At 47.4% G+C, this 17,022-nt stretch overlaps 1 protein-coding gene across 1 annotated transcript in view; it reads left to right on the top strand.

The window, feature by feature from the left end:
- Positions 1 to 1,119: 1,119 nt before the first annotated feature.
- The window catches only part of LOC144142281 (uncharacterized), a gene marked incomplete at its 5' end in the record, with an annotated part of 34,289 nt that continues 18,386 nt past the window's right edge, over positions 1,120 to 17,022 (top strand). The window contains 3 exon segments of the mRNA XM_077673656.1: positions 1,120 to 1,231; positions 5,210 to 5,328; positions 16,082 to 16,277. Coding sequence (XP_077529782.1) covers positions 1,120 to 1,231; positions 5,210 to 5,328; positions 16,082 to 16,277 — 427 coding nt within the window.

The following is a 17,022-nucleotide window of genomic DNA, read 5'->3' on the forward strand; positions in this document are numbered from 1 at the left end:
TACAACTTAAGAACGGCACCGAAGTTGCCGCTCTGCCTCATCACCGCAGCCGGATGTCACTCCGCGCAGCACAAGTAGCGCGTTACTGGGAATATTTTGAACATGGCACGAGCCGTTTTTGTATCTTTTTGGACCTAATATGCTTATAAACTACTGCAGCGACGGCAAACAAACTACGTGAGAAAAGGCAGACGATATTACGCATTCGTGGCAGTCTCCTTTCAAAACGCGCGCGCCCGTTGACATCCGGGTCCGTCGCTTAGGCGGAGTGATACCGTACATGAGCTGGTGCCGTTCTTAACTTGTTCCCGAGTATACCCTCCAACAGTTTCATCTCCGTTGGCAAAAACGCCAAGGTGCCAAGAAAGCACTTACCTTATTTTCACGCGTATCACCCGCACCAAAAATGCAAAAATTTCAATGGCAAAGTAGGGGTACAGATAACACGCTGGGTTTTTTCTTTAGTGCAGCTTCTCCTACGTAGTAACACTGAAAGCCTTCCATGGCAGTGATTGCGGAAAACATACAAGGTAGAAAAAACAAGGGCGAGCACACGCTAACGCTAACTGAATTTTATTAGTGAATTGTGACTTTCACCTTGCATCAGTGTATTCTACTTGCTAAATATACGTGCTTTTTTTTTTTTTTTGTCTATATAGTATGTGAGCAGCAGCTTTGGCCTTTCCTATATCAAATGTGCGGGCAATACGCAAGGATTTTTTTTTTTCTTTTCCAGTGGGCATAAAGTGGGGGTGTGGATTATATGCAGGGGTGGGTTATACGCACGGAAATACGGTATGCGCTGCGTGCTTTGCCCCTCCCCAGGTTTCCTCTTAGTGGAGATGGCCAGGGATTTGTTTTTAACTCTCTCTCTCTCTCTCTCTCTCCCCCTTAAAACTGGTGCTTCAGGAGTGGTTAGGAGCGCTTACATTGAAGCCACATCTTAAATGACATTTAAAGTTCTTGGTGGGGAGGGGGTGCTTAGAATCTCAGAAATATTTTTGTTTTTTTAAATCCCACGCCAAATTGTTTGGGTATGGAATGACCATGAATCAAAATAGATGTGCTTGTTTGAAAGAAAAACTGAATTCTCATTTTTTACTTCCCATTTCTCCTCAGCCAAACCACAAGCGTCAAGCAGGTGGAAGTCGTCATTTCAACCCTCGACTTCCTGTGCCAGTTCTCCCTGAAGCTCGAGAATGCCGAGCAATGCCTGCACGAGCTTCTTCAGGTGGGCCCGCTTTCGTAGGAGTTCCTGCGGTACTGCTGCCAGATGCCACATGCGTTTTACTGTCGTGGTGCCTTTCGCTTGTATCCGAAAAAGCGTGTGAAGTTGCACGCTGAATTTGTGTGGAATTATTTGCAGTTTCTGCTTTTAACCAACAAAACTTGTGAGCCCATCTGGTAAGCAACAGCTACCAGGGACACTGCTTGCAACAGGAACTCTGCAGCAGAAATTTTCTTCATCACAAAAGGGACCCCTTCCCCCCCTTTCTTACCAGCCCCAAAAGACACACCTGTCTGCTAGTACACCACATAGTTGCTGTCATATTGGCTACAAAACTACTAGCTTGGCATGGCTTCAGTTGATTTTGCAGCCAGCTTATTAAAAAAAATGTTGCCGGCATTGTTAGAGTGTTAAGGAGATACCATAATCCGATCTGTGTCTAAAATAGATTTTCTGGTTCATAGCTTCAAGCTGAAATTCAGTGCACTCCTACTTGTTTGCTTTATGAAGGGCAAAAGTAGGGGTTGGGGCATGGCCAAATTTGGCAGTTGTGGTGAAATATCTGTTTTCATTGGAACGGGCGATTGGGCGAGTTACTGCATAATGCTTAGAAATAGCGCAAAAAAATCACGACACAAGAAGGGAGAAGAGCACAAGCATGGCGCTCTCTTGTGTCCTGCTTTTTGCACTATTTCTAGGCATACCGTTCTTGTTGCTCATGTCACCAAGCGGGAGCAGGCTTTATTTGTGTTGGTATATGCTTAAAGTTGATCTGTAGTTGGACCCAGCTGGTTTCTGCTAATGGCTTCCTGGATCTGGCAGGCCATTATAGCAGAGACCAGCTGGGTACCGACAACCCCTGGTACCAACTGTTCTTCCTTTCTGATTGAGGGGGAAAGCGAAAGCGCACGTGTGTTTGAGATTTCGGCGCATGTTAAAGATCCCCAGGTGGTCATAATTGATCCGGAGCCCTCCACTACGGGGCGCCTCATCACTTGCGTTGCATTGACGCGTTAAACCCTATAATCAATCAAACCAACTGTTATTTCATACTGAAGCCCAGCTGAGACCAGCAGGAAGCAGCAAAGATCAGCTAGAACCAGTTTATAAATGCTTTCTTTTGGGCGGTGTTTTTCTTTATTGCATCATTGCCTTTGTAAGGCATAAAATAAAGCTTTTTAACACTTCTTCCGATTTTTCAATTTAAGCAATGTCTTTCGTGGCTTTAATGGCTGAGTGAGTTACCAAATTCCAGTTCTTTGAAAACGAACAAGGTTGCATTTTCTCTTTATGGCCCCTTTAAAGGGGCCCTGCAACACTTCTTCAACTTTTTCTGTGTAGTTTTGAAATCTGAAGTGCCTGCAGAATGTAGTCACCCAACACAGCCAGTACTTGGATTAGAGGGTGGCGAGGTACCTCGACCAAAAATTACTGCTGTATGCCCATCAGGTAACTTGGAAACTCGCTCAAAAGATTTTTCTCTCTTTTCCGGTCTTGACATTCTTCGATGGCCCGAATTACGTCACTAAGGCCATGTAGCTGCTGTTGGCCGCATTCTGTTGCAGCAATGAACGCTTTTCGATGGCAACTTTAAAAATAAAGCCACAAAAACAAAGGCAGAAACGGAGGAAGGCATAAATGCTACGACAAGCAAACCAAGCAGTGCCGCTCCGTGCTGGCAGTAACTATAGCTTTCGCAGTGTTTCCAGGCGCGAAGGAAAGAGTGAAAGTCTTTATCGAAAGTGTTGCAGGGTCCCTTTAAGGGGGCAGACTGGTCATAGAGCTATTTTTTTATTTACTAATCAATTTTAATAAAACTGCACTGCATTATAGAGTTTTTTGTGCTGATTTCAAATCTGCCCTTAGATTTTTTGTAAGTTGATTGTATTTTGAGTTAATGATTAATTGCCATTATTTTGAGTCACAATTACAAAATAACCACTCCATACAGAATGGCAATTACCATGTGACCCGCCGTGGTGGCTCAGTGGCTAAGGCGTTGCGCTGCTGAGCACGAGGTCGCGGGTTCGATTCCCGGCCGCGGCGGCCGCTTTTCTGATGGAGGCGAAAAGCAGAAACGCCCGTGTGTGCGAGATTTCGGCGCACGTTAAAGATCCCCAGGTGGTCAAGATTAATCCGGAGCCCTCCACTACGGCGCGCCTCCTCGCCTGCGTTGCGTCGGCGCGTTAAACCCCACAATCAATCAATGGCAATTACCATGTGGCTAGGCAGACAAATATAACTAAAGAATACAGTCAAAACCCGCGATAACGAAATCCCGCTGCTACGAAATTCCCGCGGCAACGAAATATTTTCGCATCCCCGGCGAACGTCCATAGACGCCCATGTATTTTATATCTCGCGGCAACGAAACATTTTCGGAAACTGATCCCGCGTTAACGAAATTCGGTGCAAGTTTGGTCGGCATTTTACCGACCCGTTGGAGGGTAACTGTATCCAAAAAGTGCTCAAGTGCATTTTTTTTGGACTCAAAGTGCGTAAACTTCAGCCACAGCACGTTTGCATGGCCGCCGCCATATTTGTTTACAAAAGACCGCGCAGCCGGCGGCCGTGGAGGCAGCCTCGCAGCTGCACCACCAGGGGGCGACACATGGTGACTCAAGTCGCGGCTTTGGCTTGGGCTACGCTAGCCCACTACCGCTGAACAGAGCGCGTGTGTTTGTTGTTTGTGTGTGGCGATTGGCATGTTTGCTCTCAGTAAGATGCCTTCGCCAGCTCAAAAGTGGAGGTTTTTATCGCTACGAGATAAGGCAGCCATCATCGCCCAAGTCAGTGGCCCAAGGGAGGATAGCGCCGACGAGTTTGGAAACGCCCTGCGCGTGTTTCGCAACGCCTGCAACTAGCTCAACCATTTTGAAAAGCAAGGATCCCACCAGTTTTCAATGGCGCACGTGCGCAAAACAAAACAGTTACAGCTGTGACCTTTCTGGACGTCTAGAAAGCGGTGCTCGCTAAGTTTTGTAAACAGCATTGGCGCAACGAGGTGCCACTCTGTCTGGCAAAGTTCGTAAACAGAAGCTGGACTCCACTTGCATGATCGGACGTACTCGGTGCCGAGGGCCAGGGCGGAAAACGTGCAGAGAAGGTGAACCCACGGAATGTTTTGGATGCGTTTGACACGATCTCGTTCTTGGGCGCGCACGACGACTAGCAATGAACCACTTGTACAGTGATAGCTGAACTGTGACGTTTTCTGCAAGGTGAGGCTCACGAAGTAATATAACCGACTTTAGGAAATAAATTTTTGGTTTGTGGCCAATTTTCCGGTCGTTTATGTTTCATTCTCGCGGCAACGAAATTCCCGCAAAAGCGAATTTTCTTGCTTTCCCCGGCGGTTTCGTTATTGCGGGTTTTGACTGTACAACGTAGGAAGAACTTTTTTGATTCAGCTATTTTTGGTCGTTGTACAACTCAGTGAACTTCGCTCCTCCCGCGCTCTGCCAGAAATGGCTCGCAAGTGGTGCCAGTCGAACGCAATAATAATTTTCCAAAGCCTCCATTTGAAAAATTTGTTTCCAACATTGTATTGTCCACAGACTTTGGTATCAGAAGCAAAAAGAATTGCAGTTGTACCTGCTCTGGGTTCCAAGATATCAAAGATGAAATGCTAGCTTTGCATTGCAAGAAAAGTGCCGTTTCACCATCAAATTCTGCGTTGAGCTGTAGAGTGCACATTAAAATGCTATTATAATAAACAGCAAAATATGGTGCCTTTTGATGAGGAAATTTACAGACTGATAGAAAAATGGCCATGGAGGCTGAAAATGCCATTTTTCAGAAAACGCCTCCTTTTTAACGTTTTTCGGCCCCAAAGACCCAGCTGCCTCCTTAAGGCTTTCAGTCCAAGAGGCACGCTTTAGTGAACCTGTGGGCCCTTGTTTAGAATCGTCCTCTCAGCCAGTCATTGAGCTTTGTTGGGGAGACTTACTGCACTCATTGCTTCTTTTCATCTTCTTCTAGGAGTCGACGACTGCCAATTACCTGTCCGTAGCGCTCTCCCTCACCAAGGAAAGCGTCGTCGAGCCAGCTTTCAAGCTCGCCGTGATGGCCAACTTTCAGCCAAACTTCAGCAAGACTGAGTAAGTCCCTAATGGCCCTTTGCAGGGTGGTCAAACTTCCAGGTGTATTGAAATTTTGCGTACTTCTGGTGGGAAAAAAAAAAAAAAAAAAACCATTGTGATTCAAGTTGTGCCAAAAGCGGCGTCTGTGACAAGTCGAGTTCACAGGAAGCATTTAATCAAAAATACTGTCGATATTCACCCCAATCAGAAGTTCGCACTTCTGACATCTCAAAGGATTCAGCTCTGCAAACACAAGCAGTTTTACTCTTTCGTTACGGCAGAAAAATGCCCTATTTCGGGTGCTTCCACAAAACTTTTTTTTCTCTCTAGAGCTACTGGGCACATTTACCATTGCTGTTCATGAAATTGTACCTTATAGATTGCTCCTTCGAACACATAACAGCAGTTTTGTGAAAGGTACAATTATTTACAGCTTATTGGTCAAATAAGCAGAACAAAATGCACCAAAAGTATGCACACAACACATATAGGTGATTGTATTGAGCCTAAACCTAAAATTTATTTTCGGAATTCTAAGACATACAAGTTGTTCCTTCGTTCTTAAGCTATGATTCAATATATAAATCAATGCTGTTCACCCAAGTCTTGGATTTTTGCGCGCCCACCAACCTAGCGGCCTGACGGCTGTGCCACTCCGCGAAGCCACTCGAGGGTGGGTCGGTACCCAGGGGTGAGACAGCTGCGCATATTGCGCAGTTCTGATACAAATGTGTTTTCCTGCGCCGGGCTGCTCCAAAAGCTTGAAATTCCCAAAAATTGCACCAAACTGCTCCAAAATAGTCTGAGAGCCAAGGATTGTAACGCTCCCGTCAGTTTCGGTGGGGGAAAATGCTTACTGACGGCATAATTTTCCAGCACCACAAAGGTGATGCTGTTTGTAAAGGTTTAATCGATTGACCATTTAATAAAAAACCCGCTTAAATTTCCCCTGAGGTAGTCTTTTTGAAAGTCACAATGTCGGGTGGCATTTGTTATATTCTGTGAGATTTTAAAGTCTTCCCATCCAAAACCATAGCAAAGTCCTGTATAAAAAATACTTATGTGTACTGAGGCGACAAACTACTTGTGTAAGTTGATAAGAAAACGGCAATTTTCGGAGCTCCGTATCTCCGGAACGACATCACGGGGCGCCCCCATCTTGGTGTGGAGAAGATTGGGAAACATGGCCGCCGAGCGAAGCAGTTGCTCGTGGTACAGGCAGAGTGCTCTTCGCCGATTTCTACCGTGGTTTTGGTTATGAGGCTGGCTGGGTTTACATTAAGTCGTTTGATCTGTTGCGGGGAGTTGCACGACTAGAAAAACCGGAGTTCATCCAAAACAATGTGGTGCCCGTGAATTCGCCGTATTTCGGCCTTGAGTGCGTGCTTGAAGTGAAATTTCGGACTCGTTGCGGTGTTATAAAACGCTGAGTTATTGCGGCCTTTGACAGCGAGCGTCCGAGCGGCGGTAATGGGACGATCGACACTGCAGAAGTGGCGGCGCAGGCTACACCGCCGCAAAATGTTCAAGCAGTGTCCGGTAGCGGGACGGGCTATTATTGCAGGCTAGTAATAATAGTTCGTCTATCTGAAGCGAAATTTAATGCCAAGAGGGAGGTGGCTAAATATACCAACATTACTCAAATTACGATCGTAATGAACATGCACATTGGGAATTGAAATGGGAGGGCTGGTGGGGTGCGACGACTGTCACCTCGTTTAGCGCAACTTTTGCCGTGGCTCTACACTTGTGCATAAAACCCAGTCTGGGATTAGAAAAATATTAATTTCTGCATTCACATGATAGTAAAAATGCGTTGAAATTGCTTAGTTTTTCAATTCAATATTTCCAACGGCACGCTATCTATGCATAAAGCCTAAGAATTTAAAAATGGTTTGCGTAAGGGTAGTGGAATAGAAAAAAACTTTATTGAAATGCTGTATCAGTGTTATGTACGTTCAAAACAGATTAAGAAGTGCACTTTTCTCCCCGGAGTCGCCAAAAATTTGATTTTTTAGGCTCCTGAGGTGACGTAATAAATGACGTTCTTCTACTCCAAATTAAGGTTCTTCTGCTCCAAAATCGAGATTTCGCTGCTCCAAAAACTGCTCCCAAATCTGATTCAGTTGTCTCACCCCTGGGTACCTCTAAAATGTGCATCCAAGCAGACGTGTTTGTGTTCTCACACAAAATCCTTGTAACATCAGTGGCAAAAAGCCAAAAGAAAAAAATCCAGCGCTCCTCAGAAGCGGCCTATGTCGCTCCACAGCGCTATGTTTACATGAGCGCCAGGCTATCTTGGATGTGATAACGCGATATAGTGCAGTGTATTTGGCAAAATATTCCCGGCGCACATTGTCCAGACCCTACACATGAAACTGAGAAACCGCAGTCATCAGATAAGAAGCACGTTTTGTTTATGAACACAGCACGAAGTCAAAAACGAACCTTCCCTGGCAGCACCTGTCGAAGTCTAAGGCTGTTGAATGGGAGCGCCTTCATCAGAACTAAAATCTGACGAAGCCCACCTCGCCAGCCAGCGTCTGCGACTAAGCACGACGCCCTGCGGGAGGAGTCTCCTCACCAGACTGGGAATGGCGTCCCCCGAAGAAAGATCCGAGCAAGTACGCGACGTACAGTGGAATCTCGGTGATACGAATTCGGTTGATACGAATTTCGTTGTGATACGAATTTTCAAAATTCCCCGGCCAAAATGCATTGTACGCAATGTAAAAAAATTCGGATGATCCGTTCGCATTTATCACCCGGTGCGGGTGATACGAACACGCGAGCCGCGAGCAGATGACTGCGGCGTGGATGGGAGGCGGGAGTGTTTGTGCGGCCGTGTGGCCTTGGTCGCACGGAGGCAGAAAATCATTAAGCGTGAACCACATGAAGCGTTTTCTGCTCATGAAAACGTGCCGCGCACGCCACAGGCGCGCTGACGCCACCGCGAATACCACTCGCATGCGGCGCGCGGCGCAGTAAGCCGCGGCAACATGGCGGCGTCAACAGCCGCGAAGTAGGGCGGGTAGCTCGACCGACCGCTTCTGACCGCTCTTAAAAGTAACAAAAGAAGTTGCTTATGAAGTAAGGGAGCTGATAATGTGTCCGAAAACGACACTGTAAAGCATCGTCCGCGCGGCTAGGGAAAGCGCCTATCAAATATCCGCCACCGTGGTAAGCCTAAACATCTCCGGCGGAGCCAGCGGGCTGTCCGGAGCGCTTTCAAACTGGCGCCATGAAGAGTGTGCCTCCCCGTTGGCGCAAGTCGGCAGGCTCCTCCCACTGTCGCGCGTCATTTTACGAGCGAGGTAAAATCTGACGTGGGGGCGAAATCGTCGACGCGGGCATCAAAAGAACGCGCGCGCAAACGCCGACGCGCCCGAATCGCATGCGGTTCACGCTTGAGTTCGTGTGCGCGCGTCGCGTCGGCGATGAGCGCGCGTTCTTTTGACGCCCACGCTGACGATTCAGCCCGGCACTCAGGCGCCAGCCTCTGCCTCGGTTACCGCTAACGGCATTGGGAGGAGCCTCACGACTTGCGCCAATGGGGAGACGCGCGCCTCATTGTGATTGCGGCAATTTCGGAGCGCTAGCAGCAGCTGGCTGGGCCACCTCCGCGGTGGATATTTGGCGTAGATGACATTTTATAGTGCTTCTCCCATACTGCCCGCTCCTTTCCCGCATGAGCAATTTAATTTACACCTTGAGCTCCGTTTTAACAAAAGGTTAGAAGCGGTTGCTGAAGCTACCTGCACCTCTTCGCGGCAAGAGCCGACGCCATATTGCCGACGCCTGTGGCATGCGCAGCACATTTCCATTTTTTCTAGTTTTCTGATGATACGAATTTTCGGGTGATACGAATATTTTTGCCGCCCCTAGAGATTCGTATGACCGAGATTCCACTGTACCTCCAAAAATAAGAATAAACATTGACGTTGCACCTATACCCCGCAAGATGGACCCTACTCACCACGCAGGGAGAAGAGAATCAAGAGTGCGCACTCTCGACAAACGACACAGGGACCGAGACCGCACGGTTTACACCGACGACGCCGACTACGCCAGAAGGGGAGCCATGACCGCCGTGGTTACTTCAAGAGAGAACCACCTCACCAGTATCACCTTGCCCTTCACAACCACTACCCAGGCAGAGGAAGCAGCCATTGCTCTGGCCATCTCCCAGACAAATGCGGATACCGTTATTACGGACTCGCAACAGGCTTGCCGAAACTTCCTTCGTGGTAGAATTTCCAAAACAGCTCTGAACATCCTGCTGCAAAAGCCACCCGAAAGAAAAGTGAAGATTATTTGGACGCCAGCCCACTCAACCCTCAAGGGCAACACGACCGCCCATGACATCGCCCGAGATCTATCCCGCCAGGCGACACGAGGGTGTAGGTTAGAGACTGCATGTCCTTTGGTTACGTATCAGGACATAACGGGGTACTATAAGTGCCAAAGAATGATCTATCCCCCCGGTCATGCATCCCTAACCAAAGAGCAGGAGCACTGCCTCCAGCTCCTCCAAACGAATACGTTTCCTCATCTGTCAAAACTTCACTTGCTCCATCCCACCCAGTACTTCCAGCTGTGCAAATTTTGCGCTTCCCCGGGCACCCTGTACCATATGGTATGGGAGTGTTCGGCAAACCCCCAAATTCCAAGAATCGCACACCCTTCCCGTGAGCAGTGGGAGAAGGAGCTGTCCAGCTCCAGTCTCGATTCCCAGCTTAGGCAGGTGGAAAGGGCCGTAGCGGCAGAAGTCTCTAATGGAGTCCTGGAATGAGGGCCCCACACCACATTACGATGCTCCCAATAAAGTTTATCCTCCTCCTCCCACATTGCTACTGGAGTCGTCACTGCTGCTGGGGTAAAAAAAAAAAATCAGCAGCAGCAGTGGCCGAAGACCCTGAAACCGCTGTTTGCCTTTGCAGAAGAGCGCACAGTGAAACAGGACGCCATTTTCACCCAACTCGCTGCGCTACCCTGGGTTCAAATTTCACTCGCGCCGCGGTCTACCCACGCGAAATGTAAATAAACGGCAACGAAACCGAAAAAGGGGTTTCCAATGAACACGCCAGCTGGTGGCAGTTATCTGAATAGTGCTGTTTTTAGTTTTTGCAGGAGATTTGAAAATCATTGTTCACCAGTGAACGATGGCCTATGGCGTGGTCACGAAACAGTTAAAAGCTTCCGTAAAACTTCTTCATGGCATGAAGCAAGTACACATACACTTCTGCTGCTGTGAGTTCTTTAAACCTCATATTTTGATATGGGTGCTGGTGTCATCTCATGTGGTGACCTCAAGCACAAGTGTTTCTTAGTGTGATGAGGGCATATATCCTGACAAGCTTCTCCTGGTGTGTATTGTGATGCAGGTTGCCTGCATTTACTGTCTGCCTCACCAACGTGTAACTGAGGCCCCTACAAATAATGTTTCGTTTCTTTTTTGATATTGAGTAAGTTCCACTTGGGGCCTTCAATTTCATCAAACCTGCGGTGCCACTTAATGGCTGAATTGAAATAGGCGAGAACAACCACCAAATAATGAGAACCTTTTTGTTTTCATTGTGAAAATATTTGCAAAGTTGTAGAGTTTATTGATTAGGGGGCTTAACTCTTTCAGTACGGCGCCATAGGCCATCGGACGCCGGTGTCCGATGATCTTAAACGTCCCGCGAAAGCTAAAAACGGCGCCTGGTGGACAACTAACACCATCTGGCGTATTTATTGACAACTCATTTTTCGATTTATTATGTTTTGTTGATATTTCGCGTGCAGAGACTGCGCCAAGAGTGAAATTTGAACCCGCGATAGTGGCGAGTTGTGTGAAAATGGCGTCCGCTGTATTTGGGCTGTATTTATAAACAAAACGAGCTTCCTATCGGATGACTGTGGCTTTACACATTGATGTGTAGGGTCTGGACAACGTACGGTAGGGATATTTTGCCAAATGCACCGCGTCATATCGCGTTATCACCTTCATGATAGCCTGGCACTCGTGTCAGATTACCGCTACGGAGCGATGTGCGACACTTCTCGAGAGCGCTGGATTTTTTTCTGGTTTTTTACCACTAAAGTGAAAAGGATTTTGAGTCGAAACACAAAAAAAAGTGTGCTTGGATGCATGACTGACTTACACTCGAGTGGCTTCGAGGAGTGGCACAGCCGTCAGTTCTGCTAGGTTGACGGGCCCACAAAAATACAAAACTTGGTGTACAGCGTTGATATATATATTGAATCATAGCCGAGAAATGTAGGAACAATTTGCACATCTTAGAATTCCTAAAATAATTTTTAGGCTCATTACAATTGCCTATATACGTTGTGTGTATACTTTTTTGTGCATTTTTTTCTGGCTATTTGACTAATAAACTGTAAGTAATTGTACCTTTCACAAAACTGCCGGTATGGGTTTGCAAGAGCAATCTATAAGCTAAAATTACATGCATAGCAACGCTAAATCTGTCCACTAGCTCAGGAGAAAAAAATAGTATTGTGGAAGCACTCAAAATCGGCCGTTTTTCCGCCGTAACGAAAGAGTTAATGTGCTGAAGCTACAGAGGCAATGAGGTGACCCATAGTGGAGGGCTCCGGATTAATTTTGACCACCTCAGGAAATGCGCCAAAGTCTTAAACACATGGGCCTTTTTCGCTTTTTTTCGTCCTTCAGAAAATTGGCCGCCTGAGCCATGAATTGGACCCGCGTGTTTGTTCTCAGCAATGCAGCAGCGCCTTAGCCACGGAAGTTGTTGAGCCAACCAGAACAGAGTGGTTCACATCCCCCTAAAGACTGCGTATCTGAAATGAAGTCAAACAGCGGAGTCAAAACATTCGCGAGTGCTGCGCGTTTTCTTCCCTATGCTGTTGCGTTGTGGACAGAATCCTGGCTTCTTCTCTAATGCAAGTTACTGGCTGAAGGTAATTTTAGCCTAGCTGAAAACATGGCTACGACGGCAGCTATCGTTAAAAAAGACTGCAGCAGGTTGTCTGAGCAAGTCTCGTGTCATCGTTTAAATTAAAGGGAGCCGGGATTTAGTTTCTTCTTGTTTAAATTTCGATGCAGAGCAGTGTACTCATACATTGAGCAAATAGTTATGGGACAACAGGGGTCAGAAGTGTGTTGAATAACTCCGTAATTAGATATTTAGTTGCTCTAAAGCAGCGCTCCGAAATCCATATTTAGGTGTTCCAACATTCTCTACAATTGATATTTTGTTGCTCCAGAAATTGTTGCAAACCACAGCTTGGCTGTGCGCTCCCAGAAACCCATGGAGGAAAGAAAAGGTTAGGAGAGGCCGTGACGTCACATTTGTGAAGCCGAGTCCCGCCATGACTTGAGCCCACGGAGCCCAGCACTCTATCCCATCATCCTTTGCTGTCTCCGGTTTGATTTGACTAACATGGCGTCGCCCTGCCCTCCCGCTTCGAAGCGAAAACAGCTTCGTCGCTAATTCCTCGGTGCGATGTGATGTTCTAAGCTGTTGATTTCGCCTTCAATTTGCCCATTCTAATTCTCACCCAAAGTTTCAATCGAAAAACGGCCTTCGTTTTTGAGATAGAAGGACGATTTTTCAGCTCTTCAGCCCGGCAAAGTAGCGTTTGTCGTCGTCATAGCAACAGGCTCGCGGGATGGCGCAACGACGGCAGAGTTTTCAAACTGGCCTAATCTAAAAACGTTTGTCGTAGTGACTGCGCTGGTTTGCAAGCGTAGCCAGGCAGCGAAATGCCAAGCGCCTTAAAAATTTGTCCGTTCTATTTGCCCAAATTTGGCGCCGCAGTTATAAACAAGTAAGCAACATTGTCCATGGGCTCAAGAAAAATGACGTAACTTCCTCCACACTTTTCGCAATGCATTGGGATGCCAGGGGCCTCTCCTGAGTATTCTTTCCTCCATGCAGAAACCTGTTTCTGACTGACCCAGAGTCTCAACTAAACGTTCAACGGTCTTTTCGTGTCGCTCTGATGAAGGTGAAAAGCGAAAACGCCCGCGTGTTCGCGATTTCAACATACGTGGAAAATCCCCAGATGGTCAAAATTACTGTATTTAAACGATTGTAACTCGACTCGAATGTAGGTCGACCCCCCCAAAATTGCATCTCTCTCTCAAAAAAAATGCGAGCGCGGAAAGCAGTCCAGTTGAACGCTGCTGTGAACAAGCTCCGAGAGAGTTCTTAAAGGGACACTGAAGTGAATTTGTCAAGCTCCCGTTTTTGCTTGCACTGTATAGACTGGCTCAAATTAACACACTATTCATCGTTTATCCGGTTGACAAACCGGTAATTATTTTACAAAGCGCAAAAGAAGAAAAGCTACCATGCGCGGTTCGCGGTGGCCGCACCAACTAAAGGCTGTGACGTCAGGAGGGGGGGCACCGTGATTGGACGATGCCCAAGGTTAGCAATCAAACAAGTTTCGGTTTCGGTTCTGTAAAACAACATGCTTGACATCCGATGGCGTTGTTGGATGGCCATTCTCGATATCTCAGTAATCGCCGTACCGCGCTTCTGCCATGTTGTCGGCTGTCAAATGTCTAAGATAAACCTCCCAGGGCGGCTTGGAATCGTAGAAATCACTAGACGAGGCCTACGCAGTGGATGAACGCCCTCCGCGTCACCGCAGACTCTCAAATGCCATGCGCTTTTCTCGCATATTCGGAGCTTGCCCCACTCATGTCTGTTCGTAAAAAGCTAGTTCGCATCAGGCCAAGGGTGTGCTGATTGAGGCCTGGGCCCACTGCCCGCAAGCAGTCGGTGCTTATGGCAACAGCACGCCAACGAGAACTCGCTAGCGCGTCATTGCCAGTGTGCGCGCGTTCTGCGATCTCGCTCGTGGAGCAGTGAACGTTACGGCCCAAAAAGGGTGAACTTAGTCCAGAAAACATCGGCCGCATACGAAAAAATCAACTTAAAAAAAAAAACGTACTCTCGGGGATTCGAACCTGCGACTTTCGAAACATAATCCCAGCGCCTCAAACCGCTAGGCCACGAGCCGGCACAGACTCGGCTGGATATATAAGGTCTATAATGTATAACCAGTTTACACTTTTATTTATTTTAAGCATTTCAAGTACTTTATGTGACTATTTGTTGTATAGCGCTCCTGCAGTAAGCGTCCCCCAGACTTCCACAATATCTCACGTCTAGCAATTGCATTTCTTTGACGGAAAAGCGTTCGCAGATGTGCGGTCGTGCTGCTGACCGCTGTGCTTGTTTACCCAGCGCAAAAAGTGCTTCCTGCTCCCTAGTTTTGCGCTGTACGGTAAAAGTTTGTTGATTTTATTTTCTTAGTACCTATATTGACTTCGCTGACTCTTCTCCCGCCTTCAATTGGCCTTAGATTTTCCTACTAGCGTAAAGTCAGCGAAGCGTCGCATGTGCACTTGTGCAGCGCTTGTGTGGAGTGACCCGGACACTGAGTTTGACACAGTGTACAAACTAACAAAGTAAAGAAAGGCACATTCTTTCATTCACAAAGGTGTTGTGGCTTAGTTTAAATTGAGCGAGCGAATAGCGACGACCCGTCGGCGGCCGGCGGACGAAACGCTGGGCCGACTGACTCGATCGGTATAGGTCGGCTGGTCGGTGAACCGTGCAGTAGCGCAGCCATTTTCCAGCTCATCTCCTGCTGACGGCACACGAAAACGCCACAGAAAATGGGCGAGCGTAAAGAGAGGAGGGCAGCATTTTCGAATTGATTTTTCTACTAAATAAATTCGCGTAAACGCGCCCAGAGTGGTCGAAACAAGGCCTACGGACTCCGAACTACAATTTGCGCTAGTAATCCCGCAATGTTTACAAATCACTTCAGTGTCCCTTTAAGGCCCAGGGCACTCGTGACAGACGGGACGATTCAGCACAACACAGAAGTGACATAAACACGCGACAACGCGGCCGCCTAGAAAATCGTATCACAAGAAGAAACTCTTCCGTCAACTACCAATACCCCCTATACGGCGGCTCTTCCATCAATGATCAATGCTCCCACAAGAGCCGTACACGTGGTGCATGCAGTAGATTTAAAGAAGAAAATCTTTGTATAAGCATGCGGAATAACCATGCACCGTGGGTTGAGCGGGAAATTTTATTCCCAGTCATGAGAACACATTCGCTGCGAGATGACAACCATCGAAGCTACCGGCAGCAGCCACTGCCGCGCGATATCAAAACAAACAACATGGCAGCTGACGGAAGCGGCCGCTCACCATTTCCTTTGATTCGTGAGTACGTTACTCGCATTCACGAAGCGTTTTGTTCGTCTCTAATAAAAAAAAATAGTATCATTGAATCCCTTGAATCAATGCACGGCGGTGACGTAGGCACAATCACATCACGTTGTTCAGTACACTTCCGAACGCGGTGGTGGAAGGTTAGCTGCTCAAGGTACGGTGGACATAGGGCACAGATCGGGTTCGCCAACTTTCAAATCGGCATCACCTTTATTGACACCAAAATGTATGCAGTGGTAAACGTCACGCTTTGACCATAGCCGTAGAAATGAGGGTGTTACGCTTTCCTCAACTCATAGCACCCCTGATTTATGATTTCTTGTGCCGTTACAAGCGGCACAAAGTTCGATTTTGGTTCTAAGTCAACCCCCCAACATTTAATTGTCAAACTTGAAAAAAAAAAAAGGGTCGACCTACAATCGTGTAAATACGGTAATACGGAGGAGCCCTCCACTACGGCGCACCTCATCGCTTGTGTAGCGTTGGCGTGTTAAACCCTACAATCACCGTCATCATCTTTTTGTGCATCGCACGCAGGTTTGTGCAGTCTCTCATCTCGGTCAACCGAAAGCGGAAAGCCCTGGAATCGCCCGAGAGGCGGGAACGGCCAGCGGTGCCCGGCCCTTCTGCGGCCACTCCGCACTGCAACCGCTACTGCAGCAACCACAACCGGCGTCTCTCGGTCGAAAACAGCATCGAGAGGATATCGCGCAAGCTGGAGCAGAGCTTTGACGTTTGTGCCTCTTTGCTTTGACTTGATTGGCTCGGTTTTGGTCCAGGGGCCTTTTTTTAGCTGGCTCAGGATCTTTGGTAATTTTGCCTAGAGTCATGGCGGTGGTGGGGTTCCGGCCGGTACCATTTTGTTTCCGGGGACGGCGATGGTCGTTGTGGCTTCAAGGAGCCATGAAGACAGAATACAAGTTGGGTTTATTAGAAAGACTGCTTAGTCCCGATAACAATGATACCAATATTATCGCAATCTTCGAACAAATAACGGAGATATAAAAGAAAACGTGTGAAGCAGTCGCGACCCCCTAGCCAATTTCCCGCAACTTTTCTATGACGTCATGGAACCTTGTTTGTGCGATTGGCGGCCGCCTAACTGACCTGTCGCGACGACACATGACTGGACGTCTGTAATGAGGCCTCTGGTTCCATTTGACCGCATCACTTGAATGCTAACGTGCAGTTAACGCACTGAAACTTATGTTTTATTGTTGGCCCGTATGACGTCATTCTTGCTCATAACACGTCACTGTGGCGCAAAATTTGAAAGTTTTTAAATACTTCTTGCTTTTCCTACTTCTTTCAAATTAAACGAAGTTGTATTTTCTCTTCATGGCTCCTTTAATAATAACGCCAAGCCCACTTACAATAGCCGCAGTTATAGCGAACACTCGGTTACAACGAACGACTGTAGCTTTATTTGTAGGCATTTTATTTTTAGAAGCTTTAGATTTTAGTTTGGGGTTCAGAAA

This window comes from Haemaphysalis longicornis, unplaced genomic scaffold (assembly GCF_048455015.1).
Source record: "Haemaphysalis longicornis isolate Haplotype H1 unplaced genomic scaffold, Haemaphysalis longicornis Haplotype H1 scaffold_6, whole genome shotgun sequence".
Taxonomy (NCBI): Eukaryota; Metazoa; Arthropoda; class Arachnida; order Ixodida; family Ixodidae; genus Haemaphysalis; species Haemaphysalis longicornis.